At 40.0% G+C, this 16,919-nt stretch overlaps 1 protein-coding gene across 3 annotated transcripts in view; it reads right to left on the bottom strand.

Moving 5' to 3' along the window:
- Positions 1 to 16,919, bottom strand: part of LOC132585515 (sodium channel protein type 2 subunit alpha-like) — a 79,465-nt gene that overhangs the window by 15,136 nt on the left and 47,410 nt on the right. For all 3 annotated transcript variants that reach the window (XM_060257459.1, XM_060257460.1, XM_060257461.1), the window contains 3 exons: positions 8,115 to 8,235; positions 6,492 to 6,646; positions 5,985 to 6,158 (listed from right to left, as the gene is read on the bottom strand). In XM_060257459.1, coding sequence (XP_060113442.1) covers positions 5,985 to 6,158; positions 6,492 to 6,646; positions 8,115 to 8,235 — 450 coding nt within the window. The remainder of the gene's footprint in view (positions 1 to 5,984; positions 6,159 to 6,491; positions 6,647 to 8,114; positions 8,236 to 16,919) is intronic.

The raw sequence follows: 16,919 nt of genomic DNA on the forward strand, positions 1-16,919 counted from the left end.
ATAACAGAGATCCCTATTTCATAATATAAATAAATTTCCATTTCAGGTCATCCCAAAATGGCAATCTAAAAACATGAGTTTTTTATTATTACCTGTTTAGCTCAATGAGTCAATCTAAATGAAAAGATGTCATTTAGTCCTACTTTTCAGTTGAACTGAACACATGTAAAGAATTTCCACTTTTTATTCAAATAAAATGAAGCTGCCTTAAAGAACATGCAAGAAACTTTGTCCTATAAGCATATTAAGAAGACAGTCTTATTGCTAACTCTTCAGTAATGTGATTAAGTATTATTATGATACGCAAGGAGGATTTAATTGTCAGGGGAAAAGAATGTTTATACTATATCATGGTTACCAGATTACTCGTGAGACACAATGCCGAAGGCAGAATACTTAAGAGAAACATTCTACAGTCTAAGTCTGTTGACAAATGCTATCAGAATCATGTAAATATATGCTAAGAAATATACAGTTCTTTTGACACAGAATCTTCAAAACGCTCAGAAATATAAAAGGGATGGAATTTATCTGTAGTTTGGAAGACACAAATTTGCAGATTTTCCTATATGCTTAGGTTTGTCAAAAATATTACACTCATCTTTGACTATTCTTTCCTTCATTTGTGTTTCTTCTTTATTTGAAATTGATGTTTTGCATCTATATTCACATGCAAATGAAATTACAGCATTTTAAAGTGCTGCAAAGTACATCTACCTTATATACACTTTTTCTTTTTACCTGCCTCCCTTCATAAGTTAGCTTTGAAGCCAAAGTTACTGCGTAGATTCCAGGCAAAAATTTGCCCATCTCTACAGAACATGGTCCTACTACATCCCCCTGCCACACTTGCTGAAGTCACTGCTTCCAATATGGCAGGATTCACACTCACAACATGAAAACACCACTCCCTCCCAAATTTAAATTCCTCTAAGATTCTGAAAGCCTGTCTTTTTTTTTTTTTCCTAAATTGATGTTTATTTATTTGCCACATTTCCAGGCACTTCAAAGTTAAGTTCTTTTGGTCTTCATCTTTTCTGTCCCTTTCATTCCTCTCTCCTCTTTCCAGATTTGTCCTTTTGTGAAGTGCTTAGTGATTAACAGTTGTGTAAATAATGCTGTATTATTTAGCAACTGCTGCCAAATGGGAAGACACTCATGGCCAAGGTTTACTCTTGTGCCAGTATGCATTCTACTTTCTGTTCATTTGAAGTATAATTTGGAGTATAATCCTGACAACATTTTTGTGGGTGTAAACCATATTGATTAGGCCTACATAGGATTCTCAGCAGGATACAGGTCTCTGTTAAACTGTTTTATGAACTGCTGTGAGCTGCTCTGCATAAAGCTCTTACCACATAATCACAGCAAGCATGTGAAGCCACTTAAAAAGCCTCCACATTGCAGATACAGCATAGTAACATCTGCTCTTGAAAGCTCAAACAAATCCGCTCCAGTGAAGCTTTGATGATTCTGGCAGAGAGCACTAAAGGTATGGAAGGCAGCAGTGCTACAACAGGAGACATTTAGTTAGCCATAATATTTATCAAGTTGTGGAACCTGTTTGGAACTTCTTCTGTAGTGTTTTTTCGAGTAATTAATTTGATTTGAGGAAATCAAGTTGTGGACAATATTGATTATCTAGTGCCTGTACCTTCACATACACTCAGTTCCCACAGTAGTTCTGCAACTGACTAATATTGTTTGTGCAATATTTAAAAAGATCATGGAAAAGAATTTGAATAAATAAGCATATGTAAAATGCTTTAAAAAAAACTGAAAAAAGAAGCCTAGTCACCCAAAGCCTACAGAGGTGGGCAAGTCTGACAGATGAACCAGCATTTGATTTGCTAATACCAGTCTTTACCAGATCTGGAAGGATACTGCCAAACAATAGAAAAGAATCTATTGTGACTGATGTTTTATTTATTTATTTATTTTATTTATTTGGGATTTATATCCCGCCCTTCCCACAAGTGGCTCAGTGGTTTAAATGTTCAGCCTCCCAACTCTACTCCTCATGTTCTCTAATACTGTTGGATACTTAAACTAGTTATTAATATTTTACCTAGATTTAAGGTTTGTTGTACAAAGAAGTTGACAGGATTATGATAACAAAATAGGGTTGCCAGGTCCAATTCAGGAAATTTCTGGGGACTTAGGGGGTGGAGCCGGGAGACTTCCCCATTTCAAATAAATAAAAATACAGCAGTGCATTCTCCCTGAATACAGTCTTCATTTCTTCCTCCTCTTTTTTGCCTTCGAAGGGTTCCCCAGAAGCTGCACTTCCACTAAATGAAAGTGAACACACACACACTCACAAAGCTGCCAAAATAAACAGTTTGCAAACCCACACTTTTGTGATCTCACTGGGGCAATGTCCTCATGAGAGTTGCTGGATTTCAACCAACTTCTTCAAAGTAACACAGAAAAACAAAAGTACTGAAGAGCAGTTTAGGGGTAGAGTTTTCTTCCATCCCATAATCGGGTTCTAGTTAATTATTTACTATCCCTTTTACTACGCAAATTACTTCAAAAAGGAATGCAAAACAAAGAGAGGGACTGGGATCTCTCTCTTCCTTTCTCACACCAGGAAGAGCCACGTGGCTCTGCCTGCTTGCCCCCCCACTGCAGCTTTAGTCTCACTGAGATTTAAAGGCATGCACACCCCTTCCAAAACACAAACGGTTTGCACATTTCTAATCCTGCTGAGATGGAAAGTATGCTTTATTGCATACTACTCTAAAGGATCTCTGCACTACATAATCCTGTGGAAAGCTGATTCCTAGTATTTATAGACCTTCAGTTCTAAAATACTCAACTTCATCTGTAAAGAATTTCTGAAGGCTTGAGCCACTGAACCTTAATCTTAAAGGTATACAGTACTAAAGCTGAGCAATTGAAAGATAGGTACTAAATACAAGTGTGTTCAGTTTCTTTGTTTAGGGAAACAGAACAAGCGAAATGCTTAATAATGACAAGCACTGACAATAAATATATTCAGATAACGTTTCTATTTAGTATCCATACTGCTGTCTTTATGCTTTGTGTTATTTTTAATTAGCCATACCTGACTCTTTAAAGTTAAGTATCTCATAAAGATACATATATCTTGGTTATGGTGGCTGGCTCACACAAGCTCTGCAAGGGCAGCCAGTCTTTCAGGAAACCAAGGGTTCTAGGAAGGGCTACCAAGAGCCATCAGTGGTCAACAGACGAAGATTTGCTCTGGACACCCCTCATATCACTCAGACCCAACCACCAAATCATATGGAAAGAAGCAATATGACTTTTTGTGTGTGTGATAAACCAATTTTTATTGTTTTTGGCAATATATTGAAAAGTATTCATCAAACATATACTTAAAGATATTAACCAATACACTACAAAATTTCCTCCTTCCCCCCACCTCCTCTATTTCATGACCTCCGCCGGTGTTTAAAATAATTTTTTTTAAAGGTAAAATTCACAGGGGGACTTCCGGGGGGGTGGACCTTGGAGGCGGCTGCTTCTTCTCTGCTCTCCGTGAGATTTTATTTTGCCTTTTGTTTTTCTCTCTTTTACTCTCCCTCAAGTCTGTTTTGCCAGTGAGGACTTGTTAAATGTTAAATGGTAAAATTCACAATTATAGAATCTTCACTAAAAGTTATAGTTACCTTAACACAAGATGAACCAAGACTATATAATAATTATTATTATAACTGACCCTCTACTTATCTCATGATCTAACCCTTTGCTAAATTACATATTAAATCAAAAGTCAACGTTTGCAGCTTTATCTTCTCAATAAGAATTCAATTAATCTTATCAAAAATCACTAAGTGTCTCATCACCTTCCATTGTTTTTCAATGTATTTTTGAAATTTCTCCCGATCATCTTTAAATTTTCCTGAATTACAGTCTTTTAAAAGTCTAGTAAGTTTTTTTTTTTTTTTTGGCTTGATGGGTGCCCAAAATAGCAACACCTCCCAGAATTTGGTCCTCCTACTCCCCCAGGCTTTCAGCAAACCTTTTTAAAAAATAGTTTAAACCTCCCCCCCCCCCAAAGTTGTCAGAGATTCCTAAATATAAGGAGAGATCACTGTCATGGGTGCTGGGGGCCCTGCAGAAGAAGCCGAGCCTGCCAAAGAAACTGTGCCCCTGCCACCTGCACCAGTGCCCCTGCCTCCTGCTGGAGAAGATCCAAGCCCCCCTGCCTCGCCCTCTCGGGTGGCTCGTGTGCGTGACCGCCTCTGTCAGGACCTCAGGGATCGGAGGAGGGCGGCACGCTCACGAGCAAGACGCTCCCTGAGCCCTGAGTTTTGAAAGGATTCTGGCCCTCCTAGGAGCGAGGGTGCTTGAGTCTCAGCAGGATCCTGGCCGCCCTCTGAGTCAGCAATTAGCCCAAATGGGCAACAGACAGCAGAGGGCTATATAGCTGTGGGCTTTGGGAGGAGGCTTTGTGGAAGCAACTAGTCACTTACCTGACGTCCTAGCATCCACTTCGGCTTCTGACTTCGGCTTCTGAACCTCTGACCTGCGATACCTGGACGGTGATTCGGTTTTGGCGCTTTGGACCTTCCTTGCTACCCAGCTACAGACCTTGGACTGCCCCTGGACTTCGCCTGGCCTGGCCCCAGCTCGTGACAATCACACACACACACAAACTGCTAGACAACCCAAGATCCCATGCAAAGACATAAAAGGGCAGAATTTCAGTCAGGGAAGAAGAATAGCATGAGGATGAAAAAGGGGGGAAAATGTATTATTTACTCATCTGTATCCCACCACAATGGGGGCCCAAAGCAGCTTGCATCATTCTCCTCTCCTGTTTTATCATCACAGCAACTCTGTGAGGTAGGTTAGTCTGAGAGTGTGTGATCTGCCCAAGATCACTCTGCAAGCATACATGCCAGAGTCAGAATTCGAATCTGGTTCTCCCACATCCCAGTCCAGCATGCTACTACAGCACTATGCTGGCTTGCAGTGAGACTGGGACAGGTTTTGAAGTGGGTGGGGGGGAAGATGACTGGACACATGGCAACTGGGCGGGTAGATAAGGGAGAGAGAAGCAGATCCACAGCAAGAAGGAAACAAGTGGGGCCACAGAAGCTGGATGTCCCCTCCTCAGCAAGTTCTTTCAGTAGGGAATATCTAGACTTGAAAGACAATGGGGAGGGGTGGTGGCTCAGTGGTAGAGCATCTGCTCAGTAAGCAGAAGGTCCCAGGTTCAATCCCCAGCATCTCGAACTAAAAGGGTCCAGGCAAATAGGTGTGAAAAACCTCAGCTTGAGACCCTGGAGAGCCGCTGCCAGTCTGAGTAGACAATACTGACTTTGATGGACCAAGGGTCTAATTCAGTATAAGGCAGCTTCATATGTTCAAACTGTGAAAGCGCTGATGTTTTTTCCCTACCAAAGACACTATTATGGTAAAGACACTATTATGGTCAACCAGCAAGCCATACTCTATATACTCTTCCAGCCTTTTATTTTTGGAAAGTAAAAGTGCAGGTGTGGGGATGGAAAGAAGAGAATGAGGGGGTCCCTGGGCACTGTCTGCCCAGAACCCCCCCCCCCCAAAAAACACCTGGAACTGGCCCTGCTGTGTAAATTAAAGTAATATAACCAGTGTATACAATAGACTAAAGGATCTCTATAAGTAGTGTTCTAGGTTTTCATGTGCAGGGGATGCTCTTCACATGGGCAGAGAAGGACTCTACAATCCCTGGAGGTGGAGCAGGCAGCAGGAACTCATTAGAGGAGAGCACTGCACATTATTTCTTTATAGTTTATATCAGCTATATCAGCACTGTTGTCATCACAGGAGAAAGAACACTGTTGGAAAATAATGATTTCCCATTCTATTTATGCTTAATTCCATTGACGAGACTATATTTATCAGAAAGATGCTTAATAATATCAAATTTTTGTACCCTGGTAAAATACAAAAAAGTGTGAGGGGGGGGGAGGAACCAAAACAAAACATAGGTTTCAAGTACTTACATCAACAATGAGGAAATCCAGCCAGCACCAGGCGTTAGTGAAATATACTTGAAAACCGTAGGCCACCCACTTCAGAAGCATTTCCAGGATGAAGATGTACGTGAAGACCTTGTCAGCATACTCCAGCATGGTCTTAATAGTCTTGCGCTGCTCAATATATATGTCTTCGAAGGCCTGTGAAGGGAGGGGGGGGCGAGAATCACTGTATTCCAATTCAAAAATTTAAATAATATTTTTAAAAGTGCAGAAATTCACTTTTGCTTCATTTCCTGGTAACATATTACCAAAGAATTACAGAGAGAGCGAAACGTTTCATTTTCTGACTCTCCACACACACGTACTATTCTTTTGAACAGTTGGAAATGCCTGTTACTAGAATGATTATTAAGCAAAACATTTTCAAAACTGGAATGATAGTCTATCATATCTAACACAATGTACGTTTTAAAATCTTTTGATGATGTAAAATTTTCCAGAAAATGTTAAAAAACTTTTTGTTTTGCTCACCAGAGCACCACTGCTGAGAAGAATCATAAACACAATGAACGTCTCAAACCAGTTGTGTTCAACTATGCTGTAGCAGGTTTTCCTAAAATTCCACCAGGTTTTTCCTTTGCCATCTTCTATACTTACTTGACAACATGAAAACTTCTGCACACAACCTGTCGATAATGACAACAGATGGTTAAATAATGAAATAATATTTTGTTTTCCTTTGACATTTTTATCTTGCCTTTCCTTCAAAGGTGTCATACAAGGTGTCCAGAAGAGGGAATTACCAACAGTCAGTATGGTATAGTAGTCAGAGTACCAAACTAAGATCTGGGAGACCCAGATTCAAATTCCACACAGTCATAAAGTAGGGTTGCCTGGGAATCTCCTAGAATTACAAATGATCTCGACTATCATGAGGTTCGCTGGGTGACTTTAAACCAGTCCCTCATTCTCAGCCTAACCTGACTCACAGAGTTGCTGTGAGGATACAATGGTGAAGGAGAATAATTGAAGAGATAAAATTGATCTACAAGAGAACTCGCTCTGTTGAGCTGGGAGGTGGGGGACTGAACAGGCAAATGGCAAGAAGGGAAGACTGAACAACATTAAAGAAAAAAAGGAAACTGGTCTGGAGGACTACAGCTGTATATAGGATACTGTGTATTTTTGCTGCTGCTCAGGCTGAAATTTCAACAGCCAAATCTACAATCTGATTAAAATGAAGGACATGTGTTGAGAACTGTATTTCTCAAACACCACCCCCACTCTCTCTCTGTCTTCCTCATGCCTCAATTTTTGGAACTGAGGTGGTTTTCAAAAGCCCTTCACAATATAGCAGGACATTCTGTGTTCAAATTAAAATAAAATTTAAAAAGTAAAAAAACTCCCACCTCACAGGGTATGGCTAAATGTAGAATTTTGTATCCTAGTCTTAATTTTGCATAAAACATTCCTAATTAGGGCCAAACTGCACCATATATGAAAAAGTGGGTTTCCCCAATGTCCTGCAGAGCGTTTATTTTTAATTAAGACAAGCAGCATTGAAGGGTTTACTATCTGAAGCAGAAGAGCAATGAAGCAGGAGCTGTTTCAACTAGTTACTACACCTGAGTTCAAAATTACCACCCCATGCCATTTTCCCACTCATGATTATCCGTGACAGCCACAGAAGACGAGGGGAGGAGAGGGTTACCAGCCTCCAGATGGTGGCTGTTGATCTCATGGGATTACAACTGATCTCCAAGTGACAGAGATCTGCACATATGGAGAAGATGGGCACTTTGGAAGGTGGACTCTACAGCATTATACCCCACTGAAATCCCTCCACTCCCCAAACCCTGCACCCTCAGGCTACACTCTCAAAATCTCCAGATAATTCCCAAATCGGAGCTGACAACCCTAGAGTAGGTGAGATGGGGAAGGAATTTCAGCAGACAGGTGGCAGGAAAGCCAAGGCTTAAACTGCTCCTGCCCCACGTTGATCCTTTGTTCCAGATGGCCACCTCTGTAACTGATTCCAGGCAAAATAGATCAGGAAGCAACATGGAGTTTGGCCCCAAATTGGTCTGACGTTGTAGCATCTGAAAGCATATAATACGTAATTGGTTAAATACCGGTCTTGTCTGTCCCTGTTACCTTCTGTAAAACAGGCTTCTGGTTCAAGAGCCTCTTCAGGTTCAATTTCTGCTTGTTCACCCTCTCCCGGTGGGGCAATATCAACAGTACTGCCTTCAGATGAGCTGGTTGCATTTAGTTTCTGAAAATAAAATCCCACAAAAGAAGGTGTGTTTTTTTTCTTCCTCCTGTACGTATAACACTCAAAAGGAGAGTATTCTTCAGCTTAATATTAGTAATATAGAGCAGTGCGTTGTTTTAACTGTGAATGAAATCATAGCATGAAAAGCACCTGAGGGTTCTTATTATTCTCTTGCTTTTGTTTATTTTCTTTTAACAATGTTGTAGGGAAAAAACGTATTCCTAGTACTCTAGTCCTATCTGTGAGCAGCAGGAAACCTGTATATGCTGTTTAACTCTATTAAATGAAATTTAAAGTCTGCTTTTAATTTTCCTTCCAAGCACTAAATAAACCAAATGAAAAATACATACAAATTGGTATCTTTATATGTTTTCATCTAAATTTATCTGGGGATATGCAGAGAAAATGGTAGAGAATGGCTTGTTGTCCAAATGTTCCTCAGCTAATTTCAGATGGGCCAACAATAAATTAAAAAAATATATTTTTATAGTAAACACTATTATGTACCATAGTGATTTTTACCATCTGTCCTTCTGCATAGCAAGTTGACAGAACTGAAGAATGCAATTCAGAATTATTTTTTTTAATCCAGTAGAGCTGTTGTTGATATTAAGGTACGTGTGTGAAATATCATACCAGATACTTTAAAGGCATGGTTTTGGGACGGAGTGGGAGGGGGGAGCAGTGCAACTGTATTTGTAGTAATATGCCTGGTCTACACATCCAGTGAGATGTGGAAACGAGTTGGTAAAACATCCAGGTGATAAGGATAGATGGACATTTCAGGGCTAGGGTTGCAAACTCCAGTTTGGGAAATTCCTGGAGATTTAGGGGAGGAGCTTGGGGAAAGAGCCCAGTGGATATGTAATTCCATAAAGGTAGTCCTCTAAATCTGCCATTTTCTCCTGGGAAAATGATCTCCGTAGTTTAGAGATCAGTTGGAATTCCTAGAGAACTCCTGGCCCACCTGGAGGGCAGCAGCCCTGCTTCCCACTGCAAATAGAGGCATTTTTAAAAGTTCCTAATGTGTTGGGGATTTTAAAACAATCTTCAAATAGAAAGCTAGCACCACAGGGAGCAGGCTGGGCCATCCTTTTTCTTCCTGATTTGTTAGTGTTTTTACTTGCAGGGAGCTTTTACCTGGGGAAGCATTAAAAAACCAGCAATGTGCTGTGGTGTTGTCTACCATTGAGGATTACAGCACCATCCTCTGTTGCATGAGTACACCAAGCCTAATCAGAGTTGCTGGTTCTTGGAAGACACAAATCTGGCAGGGGTTGAGTCCCACCAAGGGGCAGGCAGGCCCCTGGTCAAGGCTTGGCTATCCACAATGTGGTCAAGGGATGGAGCTCAGTGAAGTCAACGGGCAGACAGCAATAATAAATTATTCATGTTTCTTGGTTTTACTACATACTCTGACATGTATAATTTAATATTACCAATTTTAATAGAGATTGGTATTAGTTTATGAAAATATTTGACAGCAACACTAGAGGTTAATACAGGCGGAAAACTATATATACATTTTTCTGTCATGCTAAAATTTCAGAATTGTTTTAACTGGAAAATGTCAGCATAAAGGAATTATTTGTGTCCTTCTTGAAGGCACTTAGAAGTTAATGGCTCAGCTCCTTGGGTCATAGATAAGAGGATGCAACTTCAGTGGTTTTGTGTTGAGCCAAACTAAACATTTAGTTTTTAAGAGTTGGGTCTGGGTTCCAAAAAAAAAGAGTCCAAACAGATACTCATGCACGATACAGGAGCACTTCGAGGCACTGTTCTGAGCTCCTTGTGCTCCCCTTTTTAAATGAGTTGTTTCCCACAGCTGATGTGTAGCTGTGGAGAACTCAAGGTGAGTCCAAGGAACCCAAACCTAACTCTTTAAAAACTGTAATTTTTACTTTTGCCCAGAGAATCTGAATTAAATTGTCTGAACATTTGAACTTAGTACCTTTATTAACTTTGACACATGTGTCTGTTAGATTAACAAAATGACAAGCAGAAATCTCTAAAAAGAATAAATACAAAATATTAGAATGAAGGACATAGGAAGCAAGATGATGGATTACGTATTTTATGAATGGCTGTATTAGTCAGAACTGCATGCATACAGATATACCACAAATAAGCAAGTACCATATAGCTTTTAAACTCTGTGTCCAGGCCTCAGTATTAATGACTGTATTACTGATGTTTTAAATATATCTTGGTGGAATTTTATGTCTCAGTGCATTTTATTGAAAAGAAAAGAAAAGAAAAGAAAAGAAAAGAAAAGAAAAGAAAAGAAAAGAAAAGAAAAGAAAAGAAAAGAAAAGCAGGCTGTTCTTTTGCAAATCAATGTGTTAGAATTTTTTTTTTTTGCAAGGGAGCAAAAATATGAGGAATATAAGAGGAGAAAGTAAATGAAAGCAATAGTGCACTGCATACTATGCATTAATACCAGTTCTACACTGGTTTTACTGTCACTTGGGATAAGGCCATGACTTAGTGGTAAAACATCTGCTTTGCATGCAGAAGGTCCCAGCCGGGTTCAGTTCCTGACATTTCAAGTTAAAAGCATCAAGTAGTGGGAGATGTGAAAGACCTCCACCTAAGACTTTGGAGAGCTGCTGCCAATTGTAGCCGGTGAGATTGCCATGAGGTCTTAGCTAGAGATAATTCTCCCCACATATAAAATGCCAGAACTACCTAGGAGGAAGAAATGACTCTCAAATTCAGTATGTCAGGAGAATAAATATGCCATGAGAAAGACAGGGAGAGAAAGCAAAAGAGGGGCATATTAAATTGGCTTGTATGACCCAAACAAGATTCTGAGTGATTTTTTAAAAAAATGCTAGTTTCTCTCATCACTTGTGCTCCTGCACTGATATATTTTATCCATGGCCATAAATATTTTACCAAACAACCAACTGAACAGAATTAGAACTGAGTAGTTCAAGCAGGTTACATGGATCAGAGCCATTTTATTCTCAGATAGATGTGGTTTAATACAGAAACAACTCACTGTTTATGCTTACTTTACCATTATCATGTTCCCAGTTCATTATGTTAATCAGGAATGGGGGAACTGTGCAGCACCAAGGTTCACTGTTTCCATCCTAAACTCATATAACCATGTTATAAAGATGTCTTTCTTTTAAGAAGAAGAAGAAGATATTGGATTTCTATCCCGCCCTCCACTCCGAAGAGTCTCAGAGCGGCTCACAATCTCCTTTATCTCCCTCCCCCACAACAGACACCCTGTGAGGTGGGTGGGGCTGGAGAGGGCTCTCACAGCAGCTGCCCTTTCAAGGACAACCTCTGCCAGAGCTATGGCTGACCCAAGGCCATTCCAGCAGGTGCAAGTGGAGGAGTGGGGAATCAAACCCGGTTCTCCCAGATTAGAGTCCACACACTTAACCACTACACCAAATGTACAAGTGTTTATACAACTATGATGAACTAGCATATTACCCAAAATAATCTAGCATTACAGCATAGCATTACATCTTTTAACTGTGAATTATAGCAACAATAGCAGATGGTATTATTTCCTGACATACAGAAAAGAACATACCTTGAGCGCAAGCATACTGACCCGAGTTTATACAAAGAAAGAAGTCTTGGCAGCTTATTTCTTGTTACACTGTATTTTTAATTTTTTTTAAAGGTTTTTAAGATTTCATTCCTTCTTGTCATTACAACATTGAGCTGCGTTTTCAATGAATAAATTTGCCACTTAAACTCTAATGAAGAGATATTTAACTGACCAGAGTAAGGGGTTGGCTCCAAATAAGAATGTAAATATTTGCCTCAAGTGATGTCATTAAAATCAATCAGAATTTAACTACTGACTTGCAGTGATATTTATAACCGCTAAATTCAGTGGGACGTTTCTCACTGGTTTCAGTAAGAAGAGTCTGCACCCTTAACAGCAGCAAAATCAGACCCATGACTACATTCGAACATGAGTATCATGGATTGTAGCCATTTATACAAACCCTAGTACCTTTAAAAATTAAAATCCTTACTAACATATTTTAAAAATGCGGTTTGAAACTCTTAGAAAGTGACTGATTTTTAAAAAAAAAAACTGACGAGTATTCTTATTTCACAAGGAGTGATTTGTTAGGAACAGGGTAGTGTTGTGTCACTTATAGCACCATCTCTCCTTTACAGAAAGAGTTGTTTGACAAACTTTATCAGACCATTTTCTATTAGACACTACTATATACTCATGGGGTTAGATCCCACCAGGTTTTTTTCCCTCTCAATCTTGTCCAATTCCCCTCCTTATTACAGTTGTCATCTCACATTGTCAGGTCTTGAATTATTAGCATAGCTTTTTTTGTGGACAAAGGTGATTCCCTCCTCCCTTTTCCAGTGGCGGAAAAGCTGGTTGGATCCAACCCGTAGAGAACAAATATCTTATTATCTGCAGGGAACACACTGGAAAGCAATTGTTGATGATGCAGCATTCCCAAGGCCTGAATCAGCAAAACAACATGCTTGACTAGAGCAGAAGCCTGTGCAATACCAGTGAAACCACACCAAGGAAAAAAACCCCATCATTATATTTTAAAAAGAAGATCTGGGGGGAGGGGTAATTTGAGTTATAACCATTAAATAGTATAAAATGATAATCTAGATTGGCATAGATGGAAATAGAGTAAGCACCCTCACACGTAGTCTCTTTTTGACCACAGTGCATCTCTTGAATTAGCCAGCATAATAAACAACACAAGCTTTGCCCAACAGCATGTTAATGGGCTCATTTCCATTGTTTAAGCATTCACTTAAGGCCAAGTCTTGCTCTCATTTGATTTTGTGTAACCTTTTCAATGGGAGCAGGAGCAGGCCAAAAATAAAGATGTTAAGCATTACAAACTGCTTCATGATTAAATAAACAAAGGGATTCAGCCATTATAAATTATTGTGAACAACACAGCTTAATATATCTAAGGTTGACCATTCTAAATTGCCTCAGAGCTTGACAAAATCTGAAATAATAATTCCCTTACATGTCTGAATTTAACTGTGACATGTCTGAGTTTAACTGTTAAGCCATATACAGAATAAGGGGGGAAATGTTTCTGCCTTTTCTCAGCTTGTTAAAATTTTGCTCTTCTATTTTGGACCAGTTGGAAAATATCTCTGTTTACAGAACCCCAATATTTACGGACCTTAACAACAGAACCAGCTTAAAATCCATAAACTTAAGGGTTTTAATACAGACAATACTAGCAATTAACATTTTAGATCTTTGAGTAAGAAGAAGAAGAAGAAGATATTGGATTTATATCCCGCCCTCCACTCCGAAGAGTCTCAGAGCGGCTCACAATCTCCTTTACCTTCCTCCCCCACAACAAACACCCTGTGAGGTGGGTGGGGCTGGAGAGGGCTCTCACAGCAGCTGCCCTTTCAAGGACAACTTCTGCCAGAGCTATGGCTGACCCAAGGCCATTCCAGCAGGTGCAAGTGGAGGAGTGGGGAATCAAACCCGGTTCTCCCAGATAAGAGTCCGCACATTTAACCACTACACCAAACTGGCTCTCCTCTGGCAAATTTTTCAACTGTATACTAGCTCACTTAGATATTTCAATAATCACAGAACATACCACACAACCTTCCCACCAAGCCCTTGCACCATCTATTACAACTCAAAAGGTAGATCACAATGTGATAGGCAGCACACAGAAATGTACTCCAGCAACACTGAAGCCAGTCAGAGCAGTACTCTGAATCAGACAATAGGAGCTGGGTACTGGAGAAACATTAAGATCTGATAGGGAAGACTAATGGTGCATTCACACTACACTAAATAATGTGTTTTACATCTGGATTTTTGCTATTCTTCCACAGCAAAAATCCGGATGTAAAATGCCTTATTTAGTGTAGTGTGAACACACCATAAGTCAGTCAAAAGTTAGGCTTCTTGAGGGATGAGAGAGAGGGGTTACCCTAACAGGAGTGTGAATTAAAGATCTGAGGAGATATCAAATCTTTGGTTAAGGTCTGGGGAATTGTATATAAAAAGGTTAAAGTGGGCCAGCAAAGCTTGCTGAGCCTGGTATCCAGGGCTTTTTTTGACCAGGAACGAACAGGAAAGCAGTACCGGCCGGCTTGGTGTCAGAGGTGTATGACTAAACATGCAAATAAGTTCCTGTTGGGCTTTTTCTACAAAAAAGTCCTGTGTGAAACAATGGTGCTGTTAGGGGTGTGACCTAATATGCAAATGAGTTCCTGCTGAGCTTTTTCTACACCCCCCCCCCACCACTGATATTTAACTGAAGTGCAACAAGAGTCCTTTATTTAGTTTTGAGAGGGTTTTTCCTTGGGCATGTACTCCTGGTTAAGTGTTATTATTTGCTTCAGTTTGGTGTCTTTTTTTCTGGATTTCTGAATTTTTAAAACATTGTTTACTTTTAAAAGAAAATCATCTTGGGCATGTCAATTTACCTCAGACATCAGTCCAGGCTTGGGCGGGATTGCAATTCCCAGGCCCAGATTCCATCCCCTAAAATCTTTTTAAAATTCCTGCTGGAAACCCGAGTGTGGTGGAGTAGATGGGAAACTGTGTAGTGGAGGGGAAAATCCTGAGGGCCAGTGTCTAGCTGCCAGGAAATCTATCACATAGAACTATTCTAAAACATATCCAGCTTTTTTCCTCAGTGAAAGGTATGGAGAAGTTCATTTTGTAACATAGGAGGCACACAGAGACATTTTGAGAGATGCTGACCTGTTAGCTGGGGGTTGTGTCAAAGCTGCAGCAACAAAACATTTTACAATGTTTTAATTTCAGGAGGATGCTAACAGACAGCCAGTAGTAAATTTAACATGTAATGATCCAGAGTAGGCTTTTGTGATCAGGCAATGATGTATCTTAACCTTCCCAATGGAAAAAAACCCAACTGTACTACTTTCACATAGGGGGTCAAAGTGACCCCACTTTACAGCAAAAAGCAATAGAAACCTGATAACTTTCTCAGTCATGGGCATTATCTATTAAGAAAAAAACCAGGTCTCAGGAATAATTTCCTTCAGAAATGTAGGACAAAGGAGAGTAAAATTTGGAATTGGGGTCTAAAGTACCCTCATTGAAAATGCCAAAGCTCCACAAAAAATGTAAATGGGGTCAAACTGACCCTACCATTTTTAAAGTAGAAGACACAGCTGACAATCTATAAAACTATTTATTTTTAAGAAAACAATAATTTTAAATGTTACAACATTGAAGCTTAATGTGATAAAATAGTGAACAACAAATAAGGACAAAGGGAAGCAATTAGCTCAGAAAACAGGTGGCTAGGGGTCACAGGTGAACAGGTCAGTGCAGAGATGGCTATGGGTCATCTAGAGTGACTTCCCCCTGTAAAGTTGAGATGATCAGATCAGAGGTTTGGAAAATTTAAAAGTGAACAGTTCAGTGCAATGGTCAGCTCAGTGGACAAGCAGCTGGGGTCATCTGAAGTACTTCCCCCACCCCAGATATGTAAAACTGAGACAATCATTCTGAAAATTTGAAGGACAGGGGAAGCAATTAGCTCAGAAAACCAGTGGCTGGGGTCATTTAGGGTTCCAGGCTTCATGGTTCCTTCAAGTCTGGAAAATGTGAGGTTCAGGGTATGTCTTCAAACATGTCCAGGCTTATCCTGCTGGGGGATAGAACAACCTCATTTCCAAAACTGCAGTACAGTTCAATTTGAGTTTTTCCATGTGGCTACGGGCATGAGGGAAGCTTTGACAGAGCACAAACACAAGACTTTTACTTGCTCCTACCAGGGCTCTTTTTGAGCAGGAACGCACAGGAATGCAGTTCCATCTGGCTTGGCATCGGGGTGTGTCCTAATACGCAAATGAGTTCCTGCTGGGCTTTCTCTACAAAAAAGCCCTGTGTAAAACAATGGTGATGTCAGGGGGTGTGGCCTAATATGCAAAGGAGTTCCTGCTGGGCCTTTTCTATTAAAAAAACCCTGGCTCCTACTATATACTCAAGAATTCAGGTTGCAAAAACTGGTTTCCCTGGGGGTCGTTGCAACTCCCCATTCCAAAAGTGGTGTAAAACCTCAAAGCCAAAAAATGTCTATAGATATAAGTTATGAAAAAAAAATGTTTTTTGTTTTCACTGCTTCTTCCATCTTTCAATAAAATGGAGATAATAGGTGTTGGTCCATCTATTTAAACATGGGGACATTTTTTCGGTATTTGTTGGGGAAAACAGAGACCCCAGTAACAATTATGCATAGTGCTTTCATTTTCAAGCCAAGTCTATTAGGGGCCAGCTGGACCCCTTTTACCATTTTAATAAAAAGTAAAAATTAAAAAAAAAGGGCAGTGGGGAGGGGACAGAGGAACTTCAGGGCACTGCAGTTTATTGAGGAGAAGGCTCAACAGGAGTTTGGTGTCTGTAGAAAGTTATAGATGGGTAAACCAATTCCCCCCATCACTTCCTGGGTCAACCCCCCCCCCCCCAGATTGCTTGGAAGGGTTAACACTGGTTACTCATTTGTGAACATCAAAAGATTAGTAAAGTACTAGTAAAAACGCTCAGTTAAAATTCCTTACAGATTATTTATCATGCCTTTTGTTCCTTATTGCTAAAAGTTAAGACCCAAAGAGCCATAGGTTTGCATCCTATCAGTTTTTCTGCTGATTCATGAGAAAGGTGAAGCCTCTGCAAACAACCCAAAAGGGCTATCTGGGAC

Source organism: Heteronotia binoei, chromosome 16 (genome assembly GCF_032191835.1).
Source record: "Heteronotia binoei isolate CCM8104 ecotype False Entrance Well chromosome 16, APGP_CSIRO_Hbin_v1, whole genome shotgun sequence".
NCBI classification, from domain to species: domain Eukaryota; kingdom Metazoa; phylum Chordata; class Lepidosauria; order Squamata; family Gekkonidae; genus Heteronotia; species Heteronotia binoei.